The 8,641-nt window shown below is 59.7% G+C and overlaps 1 protein-coding gene and 4 non-coding genes across 6 annotated transcripts; all 5 read left to right on the plus strand.

Moving 5' to 3' along the window:
* The first annotated feature begins 42 nt into the window (after window positions 1-42).
* TRNAP-AGG (transfer RNA proline (anticodon AGG)) lies at window positions 43-114 on the plus strand. Its single transcript has one exon. It is a non-coding gene; the product is annotated as a tRNA-Pro (tRNA).
* A 512-nt stretch (window positions 115-626) lies between these two features.
* Window positions 627-698, plus strand: TRNAP-UGG (transfer RNA proline (anticodon UGG)). The gene has a single exon. It is a non-coding gene; the product is annotated as a tRNA-Pro (tRNA).
* Window positions 699-1,077: 379 nt separating this feature from the next.
* On the plus strand, window positions 1,078-1,149 carry TRNAA-UGC (transfer RNA alanine (anticodon UGC)). The gene has a single exon. It is a non-coding gene; the product is annotated as a tRNA-Ala (tRNA).
* Window positions 1,150-1,772: 623 nt separating this feature from the next.
* TRNAS-CGA (transfer RNA serine (anticodon CGA)) lies at window positions 1,773-1,854 on the plus strand. Its single transcript has one exon. It is a non-coding gene; the product is annotated as a tRNA-Ser (tRNA).
* Window positions 1,855-2,201: 347 nt separating this feature from the next.
* LOC133272136 (formimidoyltransferase-cyclodeaminase-like) lies at window positions 2,202-8,397 on the plus strand. 2 transcript variants are annotated; one of them, XM_061458882.1, is made up of 14 exons: window positions 2,202-2,385; window positions 3,345-3,528; window positions 3,782-3,910; window positions 4,064-4,152; window positions 4,363-4,542; window positions 4,626-4,763; window positions 5,065-5,196; window positions 5,809-5,870; window positions 6,197-6,329; window positions 6,449-6,610; window positions 7,195-7,238; window positions 7,310-7,376; window positions 7,992-8,087; window positions 8,272-8,397. In XM_061458882.1, exons 1-14 carry the CDS (start codon window positions 2,332-2,334, stop codon window positions 8,356-8,358), a joined length of 1,557 nt encoding a protein of 518 aa, XP_061314866.1. In that variant the 5' UTR covers window positions 2,202-2,331; the 3' UTR covers window positions 8,359-8,397. The 2 variants fall into 2 exon arrangements, with proteins under 2 accessions (XP_061314866.1, XP_061314857.1); XM_061458873.1 differs by having other exon boundaries at window positions 2,203-2,385; window positions 7,310-7,448.
* Window positions 8,398-8,641: the final 244 nt, after the last annotated feature.

The raw sequence follows: 8,641 nt of genomic DNA on the forward strand, positions 1-8,641 counted from the left end.
CAACCCCCATCGGGAGGGGATGCCCGTGCAGCTGCGCACCCCGGCTCGTTGGTCTAGGGGTATGATTCTCGCTTAGGGTGCGAGAGGTCCCGGGTTCAACTCCCGGACGAGCCCTGCTTTTGGGCACAGCCGGGCCGATGCTGCCCGGCACAGCTGGACAGGAGATGAGGCCTCCCCAGCTGTGCAGCTCCTGCCAACACCAACGCTGGCCCCACAAGCACCCTGCGGAAGGGACACGAGGCCCCCTGCTTTTGGCTACCCACTGCCAGGCACAGCCCATGAGGGACGGGACACGGACCGGGTGATACCCCCGGTGGGCAGCTCTGCTTGGGCCTGCGGGGCTTGGTGCAGGCATGGCGGTGGCAATGCAGCTCGGCGGCAGCAGCTCTGTGCCCAGCGTGGCACAGTGAGAGCAGCCCTGGAGATGGCAGAGTGGGAGATGCTGGGCACTGACGTGCCAGAGCCACCTCCAGCTGCTGGTCCATGGAGCAGCCAGAGCCGCAGGAACCTCCCTGCTCCCACATCGTGCCAAAGGAAAAGCACTGCCCCACCGCACCCCAAACTCCCAAAGGTGTGTGGGTCGCAGAAGCTGGGGTGCGATGGGGTGCGATGGGGTGCAGCACCCCGGCTCGTTGGTCTAGGGGTATGATTCTCGCTTTGGGTGCGAGAGGTCCCGGGTTCAACTCCCGGACGAGCCCTGCTTTTGGGTAGCCACCCCACACCTTGGTGGGAGGACCTTGGCATTAAGCAGGGCAGGTTAACCCAGTGAGCAATGGCAGTGGTCCCTGCCCAGCACTGGGGTGTTGGTGCCTGGTCGTGGTGTGGGCAGGTCCCCGTGCTGGGGCTGGAGCCCAAGAGGCGGCAGAAGGCGGTGCGGGGCTGCGGGCAGGAGACAGACGGAGCCCGGGGTGGGAAAGGGCCTTTGGAGCGGCCCCGGGCAGCGCAGAGCAGACGGGAGCTGCCCTGAGGTGCGTTTTTGTGGGGAGGGCGCTGGGGCAGAGCAGGGGGAGCGGTGTCAGTGGGGCAGCGGTGGGGGGTGAGGGCACCTGTGCAGGTGGGCAGAGCTGCCCCTGCAGAGGGGATGTAGCTCAGCGGGAGAGCGCTTGCTTTGCATGTAAGAGGCCCTGGGTTCAACTCCCAGCATCTCCACCTCCTTTTGCCTGCCCAGACCCCTTGGCTGTTAGAGCCCCCCACACTTCATACCCCAAAGAGGCCTGGGGTTGCTTCCCGGCCCCAGCAGCCCATGGAGAACTGCTCCCGGGTCTTTTCCTGCACTGCCTGGGTGCTGCAGGGTGCAAGGGCACCTCGTGTCCCTTCCGCAGGGTGCTTGTGGGGCCAGTGTTGGTGTTGGCAGGAACTGCAGAGCTGGGGAGGCCTCATCTCCTGTCCAGCTGTGCCGGGCAGCATCGGCTCGGCTGTGCCCAAAAGCAGGGCTCATCTGGGAGTTGATCCCGGGATCTCTCGCACCCTAAGCGAGAATCATGCCCCCTAGACCAACGAGCCGGGGTGCGCAGCTGCACGGGCATCCCCTCCCTGTGCCGGTACCCGGGTGCTAGGGGGTCGCTGTGCCCAGGGACCCCGGGGTCCCCCAGATACTGTTTGGGGACGGGCCCTGTCCCAGCCCCAGCAGCAGAGCGGGGATGGGGTCTGAGCCGGGATGCACCGGACACCCCGGAGCCTTCCCCACTTCCTAGGACACCGGGGTGCCTGGAGGGAGCAGGGGATGCCCGGTGGATGGGGCTGCCCCCCCCCCCGGGGTGCCCAGGGCTGGGGCTGTGATGGCCGAGGGGTGAAGGCGTTGGACTCGAAATCCAATAGGGTTTCCCTGCGCAGGTTCGAATCCTGCTCACAGCGACAGATTTTATCTGCTGCCCCTGTGCCCACACGGGGGGGCTGTGGAGCATCTGTCCCTAATCACATCACCATGCAGTACTGGTGGTCCTCTTGCTGTGTGCTTTGGCCAGGACCAGGCTGCCCCCTCCAATAGCTACAGCATAACGCTCAGTGCAGCAGATGTTTTCCATCATGTGGTATGACCTTCTCATAGCAATTAGTAAGTGCTTGTTGGTAATTAGTGGTCTAGGCTGGTGCTGGTGAGCACTCATTACCCTTGAGCCTGGAGCTGCTCCAGTCACAGAGCAGTGACCACATTGTTTATACAAGACCCTTTTCTGGCCACAGATCAATGCAGTTAATGAGAAACCCTGGCTTGGTGAAGAGACAACTGGTTGGGTGCTGGGAACCCTTTTATTCCACAGTGGGACAATCTGGACAGACAAGCCCACAGGACACAAGAAGCTGAGCCAGGGGCCACAGGCAGACCCTGGTACCATGGCCAAGCTGGTGGAGTGTGTCCCCAACTTCTCAGAGGGGAATAACAAAGAGGTGAGTGAGCACACAGAAGGGCTGTGGGGTGGGTGATGTTGGGGTGCTGATGGCTGAAGATACCTAAAGGCAGCCAGCCCCTACTCCCTTTTGATATCTGGGTGAGAACTGGGGGCTCAGACCTCCCCCTCCTCACTGCCTGCAGGTTGCTGTAGCACTAGGGTTTGGGGTGGTCCGCCTTCAAGAAGTATTGCTTGCGGTTATTGTCCCAAAACACAAAGTGTGGGTTAATGGACTTTGTGCTGGCCATTGGCCCTGGGCTGAACTTTGTCCCTGCTGAGGGCAGCGAATTCAGCAACCACCAGATATCAGTAAAACCACTTCTTCCCCCAGGGAACAGGCTTTGCAGACCAAAATCTGTTTTGAAGCTGGCAGGGGATGGCATCCTCAGGAACAGCAATTTGTGATGATGTCTCTGACATGCAGTAGCAGCCGGGTGTCTCTCTCCCACCTTAGAATCCCAGACTGGGTTTGTGTTGGAAGAGACCTTAAAGCTTATCTAGCTCCATCTCCCTGCCATGGGCATGGACACCTTTCACTAGAGCAGGTTGCTCCAAGCCCTGTGGCCAACCTGGCCTTGAACACTGCCAGGGATGGGGCAGCCACAGCTTCTCTGGGCACCCTGTGCCAGCGCCTCAGCACCCTCACAGGGAATATTTAATCTGAATCTAACTTTCAATTTAAAGCCCCCTTGCCCTTGTCAAAAGCCCCTTTCCAGATTTCTTGTTGGTCTTCAACAAGTTTGTTGGAAGCTGCTTTAAACTGTGGTGGGTTTGGGGCTTCCTGGGAGCCAGGGGTGTCTCAAGCCCCCTGGGTGAGAATGTCATGATGGTGCCCTTGGATCCTGCATCCTCTGCAGTGCAGGGCTGCATTCCCACTGATCATAGATGGGGTCATCCCCAGCCCCAGGCTTTGTGGTGGGGGTGCATCCATCTCAGCTCCCCTCCACTGCCCTGCAGGTGATCGATGCGCTGGCACAGGCCATCTCTCACACACCGGGCTGTGTGCTGCTGGACGTGGATGCTGGAGCCTCCACCAACCGCACCGTCTACACCTTCGTGGGTACCCCCAAGGCCGTTGTCGAAGGGGCACTGAACGCAGCCCATGTGGCGGGGCAGCTAATTGACATGAGCCGGCACAAAGGTGAGCTTGGGGGTGGCCAAGCACAGCATGCAGCAAGCTGCGGTGGAGGGATGGTGGTGGTGATAAGACCCCTCCTCATCCTCCCAGCCCAAAGAGGCTGAATCACTTCTGTCCATGAGCTGGAGCAGACAGCGCTGCCTCAACTTTCCTTGCAGCACCAGTGCCCAGTCTGCAAGAAGCTGGGAAAAAAGGCTGTCTTCCCTCCTTGTCTTCATTTTCCCAGCTCCCATCCTCATATCTGCCCTGTCTCCAGGTGAACACCCTCGCATGGGGGCCCTGGATGTCTGCCCCTTCGTGCCTGTGATGAATGTCAGCATGGAGGAGTGCATTACCTGTGCCCATGTCTTTGGGCAGCGCTTGGCAGAGGAGCTGGGGGTGCCCGGTGAGTGGGGTCCCACCACTGCACACTTCCAGATATGGACAAACTGCACATGATTGACCAAATGGGGTTTGCTTCCAAATGGTCCAAACTGGACCCTGCTAGATGATGACCAACCCTTACCTGGCTGTGCTCACCCCCAGCTCTCTGTTGCAGTTTACCTCTATGGAGAGGCAGCACGGGAGGAGAGCAGAAAAGCTCTGCCCACCATTCGCGCTGGGGAGTATGAGGCACTCCCTGAGAAGGTGACAGTACTGGGCAGAGCAGAGCTGCATCTCCCCAGTTTCAGGGAGGGTGCTGGGGCTGGCAGGGTCCCTTCGCACTACAAGGAGCTGGTGGAGCCCTTGTGGTGCTGCTGACCATGGAGGTGGTTGTGGCAGGTATCAGCTGGGGAGGGGGATGCCCATCCCTCGGCAGTGCCAGCCCATGCCCTCTCCCTACTTCCTCCTTCCCAGCTTGCAAAACCGGAGTGGGCTCCTGATTTTGGGCCCCCAACCTTTGTCTCCCGGTGGGGAGCCACTGTCACGGGTGCCCGGACCTTCCTTATTGCGTACAACATCAACCTGCTGTGCACGAAGGAGCTGGCTCATCGCATTGCCCTCAACATCCGTGAGCAGGGGCGCGGCACTGACCAGGTACCCCCGTGCCATCAGCGCACTGGGAGCAGTTTGCCCCTGGTCCTCCCGGGCCATGCCTTGACCATGGAAGTTCTTGGCAGCCTGGGCGCTTGAAGAAGGTGCAGGGCATCGGCTGGTATCTGGAGGAGGAGAATATAGCCCAGGTTTCAACGAACCTGCTGGACTTTGAGACCACACCGCTCCATGCCATCTATGAGGAGGTGTGCCGAGATGCCAAGGTGGGTCAGCGCACCGTGATTGTTTCAAAAGGGGCTTTGCAGAGGATGTCTCCCTCCAGGCTTTTCTCCCCATGCCAAAGTCAGGCTCTGCTTTACCTCACACTTGGCTCAGCCAAGCTGGGCAGAGCACTGAATGGCATGAAACCCACATGAGCTCAGTGCCTTGCCTCAGCTCCTCCACGGAGGGCTTTTCCATGAGCTCTTCAGGTCCCGGGAAGGGATGAGGACCAGAAGGCTGGGGTGATGGTGGTGACAGAGCAGGTAACTCTCGGGACAGTCGCGTTTCTGATGTCTGCCACAGGCACTGAATCTCCCTGTGGTGGGGTCCCAGCTGGTGGGGCTTGTCCCCAAGAAGGCCTTGCTGGACGCAGCCGAGTTTTACATGAAGAAGGAAAACCTCTTCATCCTAGAGGAGGAGCAGAAGATCAGGATGGTAATGTGGCTCTTCCTGGTACCCAGACGAGGGTGGGATCATGACAGGAACTCATGCCCAGCCTCCTAAAGTGGCCCTGAGCAGAGATTTGCGACCACGGCAGCCTCCAGGCATGACACTTGTCTACAGGGATGGTTCTTGGCAAGCTGTAAGGGCACAGTGAGGAGGATAAGAGGATGCTGAGATGCTCTAGGGAGCAGAGAGCCTATCCTGTGAGGACAGTGTGTGGGCAGCAGCTCCCCATCTTGCCTGCATGGAGGCCAGGAGGGGAAGAAGACCCCCCAAAGAGCTCAGGGACAGTGTGTGGCATTACAGGAAGCTGCCCCAGGACCAGCATAAGCTGGGAATGAACAGACAGGCTCTGCTTTTCAGCTGCAGGAGGGAGGGACTTTTCCACCCTGTGGGGAAGTTGCTAGATAAGAGCAAGCTAATGATTTACTGGTGCTGCTCCCTGTTGTTTGCAGCCATCTGGGCTGGGCTGGGCTGGGCTGGGCTGGTGCTGCCTGGGGTGATGGCCCCAGTAACTCTGTCTAGGGCGGGATCACCCATGGTTAATCAAGAACAGGGAATGAGGATGCAACGGGACTGACGTGGCAGTGCTGTTCCTTGCAGGTGGTCAGCCGGCTGGGCCTTGACTCCCTGTCTCCGTTTCACCCCCGGGAGCGCATCATCGAGTAGGGATCCCCATCCTGCTTCTCATCACGGTGCCCATCCCTACCTGGATAGAGGGGATCCTGCTGCCTATGTCTTCCCTTCAGCTTACTTTGGGAGAGGCGCCTGCACTCAGCTTCCCTGAGCATCTCTGAGGGGCGCTGTGCAGGCGTGGGGTGGTCCTTGCTCCCCAGCGCTGATGGTTGTGGACATGCCAAGGGGGGGACTCCAGGTGTCTCTGGCGAGGCAGCAGGAGCAGGTTTCAAGAGGGTGGATGAAAACCTGTTGGAGAAGGGACTGGGTGGTGGTTGTGGTGGGGGCTCTGACCCGCAGGCCTGCTGTGCTGCAGGTACCTGGTGCAGGCAGGAGAGGCTGGTGATGGAGGGCTGGCGGCCAAGCCTCTGGGTGCCTTTGTGCGAGCGGTTGGTGGGAGATCAGCAGCACCGGGAGGAGGCTCTGTGTCTGCAGCCGCGGGTGCCCTGGTGCGTGCCCCATGCTGGGATGGGGTCCCCTGGCTGTGCCGAGCCCTCAAGGGGAGCTGACACGACTGCAGTGGCGGATGATGTGTCCTGATGGAGGATTTAACTCCATGTCCTCACAGGGAGCAGCGCTGGCATGCATGGGGGGGCTGATGAGCTATGGGAAGAGGCAGTTTGAGGCGCTGGACCCCATCATGAGGAAGTTGATCCCCACCTTCCACCAGGCCATGGATGAGCTGCTGGTGATGGTGGACGCTGACTCCCGCGCCTTCAGCAGCTACATGGTAAGGTCGACAGCAGGTATCATGTGGGGAGTGGAGGGGGACCAGCACTGCTGCTCCCTGGTGCCCTTAGGAAAGGGGCTGTGACCTTGGTCCAAGACAGGGCCAGGGAAAGGGCATAGAAGAATAGAATGGTTTGGGTTGGAAAGGACCTTAAGGTCAACTAGTTCCAACCCCCTGCCATGGGCAGGGACACCTCACACTAAACCATGTCAACCAAGGCTCTGTCCAGCCTGGCCTTGAACACCGCCAGGGATGGAGCATTCTCAGCTTCTCTGGGCACCCTGTGCCAGCGCCTCAGCACCCTCACAGTAAAGAACTTCTGCCTTATCTCCAACCTGAACTTGCCCTGTTTCAGTTTGAACCCATCACCCCTTGTGCTATCACTACAGTCCCTGATGAAGAGTCCCTCTCCAGCATCCCTGTAGGCCCCCTTCAGATACTGGAAGCTGCTCTGAGGTCTCTATGCATCACCTACAGGAGGTTTACAAGAGCATGGGAGCTCCTGGGTCTGCCCTGGCCCCCAGCACGGGGCACGCAAGGGTCTGAGAGTGAATGGCAGCAAACCTGCTTTTCTTTGCCTGCAGGAGGCTGTGAAGCTGCCCAGAAGCACCCCTGAGGAGCAGGAGAGGTGAGCAGTGCTGGTGGGGACAGGCAGCCGGGGGGAGCACGGCCACGCAGTGCTCATGTCCCCCTTGCCAGGCGCACGGCTGCCATGCAGGAGGGGCTGAAGACAGCCGTGAGGGTGCCCTGTGCCCTGGCAGAGAAGGTGAGCGGGCTCTGGCCTGCTCTGAAGGAGCTGGCCCATCACTGCAACCTGGCCTGCAGGTCCGACATCCAGGTACAGCCCTGTGCTCACCTGCTGCCCTGGCTGGGGCTTTGGAGGCTGCCGAGCTCCCTGCTTTTCCCTGCACGGGCTCCCATTGTGTCCTGACCTCCAGGGTGCATCTCTCCATCCAGGTTTCCCTAACAGCCCAGTGGTTCTCACCCACTAACTTTATGGCAGCTTGCAACCCTAGTTACAAGAGTTGACATCTACAATCCCTTGCCTAAGTTTTCCAACCTCTGTGGCAATGCCGTGAATCGTAGAATCATGGAATGGTTTGGGTTGGAAGGGACCTCAAAGCTCATCCGGTTCCAATTCCCTGCCGCGGGCAGGGACACCTTCCACTAGAGCAGGTTGCTCCAAGCCCCTGTGTCCAACCTGGCCTTGAACACTGCCAGGGATGGGGCATTCCAGGCAGTGGAATGGTTCCCACTGCTGAAAAGAGCATATTGGAAAGTGTGGGGTGGGAGTCCTGCAGCAAACACATCTGCCCTGCTGCAGGACCATGTGGTGGGACTCTGATCCAGCAGGAGAGCTCCTCGCAAGCCTCTTTCCTAGGTGGGAGCCAAAATGCTGGAAGCAGCTGTGTTCGGAGCTTACTTCAATGTCATGATCAACCTCAAAGACATAACGGATGAGGAGTTCAGGCTTGCAGTGAGCCGGGGCCATGGTGGTGGGGATGAGGTGGGGCAGAGGTGGAGAGGAAGCCCCTGGGAGTCCTCATGCCTGGGTACCCGCTCCCTTTGCCCCCAGCGGAATGCATGGGGTGGATGGGGGTTGGCTGTTTTGCCCTGTGGGACACGGTGGTGAATGGTGGGCCTTCTTCCTCACCATGCAGATGTCACAGAAGGTCTCTGGGCTCCTGGAGGAGGCAAAGCAAGGCTCGGCGCTCGTGCTGGTGCTGCTGGAGAAGCGGGTGGCCTGAGAGGAGCTCTGCAGTGGCAAATACAGCTGGGAAACATGATTATCTCTGCCTGGGCTCCTTCAGTATCTACTTTGGGAGAGCTACTCTGCCCAGGCACATCCCAACGTCCTGCCCCCTGCTCACCTTGACCTGGCCAAGGGTGACTTTTTGCTGCCTGGGGCTCAGATCCCAGTCTCCATTCCCCTATGCCTGGCCACAAGGAGCTGATTAGGTTGTCAGGGCCTGTGGTCAGGGATCCCAAAGGAGCGGGGTGGCAGGGACCCCATGGTGCTGCCCCCGAAGA

This window comes from Pezoporus flaviventris, unplaced genomic scaffold, assembly GCF_033815535.1.
Source record: "Pezoporus flaviventris isolate CSIRO_AGI_PZ_B2104156 unplaced genomic scaffold, CSIRO_AGI_Pfla_v1 ptg000001l, whole genome shotgun sequence".
NCBI classification, from domain to species: Eukaryota; Metazoa; Chordata; class Aves; order Psittaciformes; family Psittacidae; genus Pezoporus; species Pezoporus flaviventris.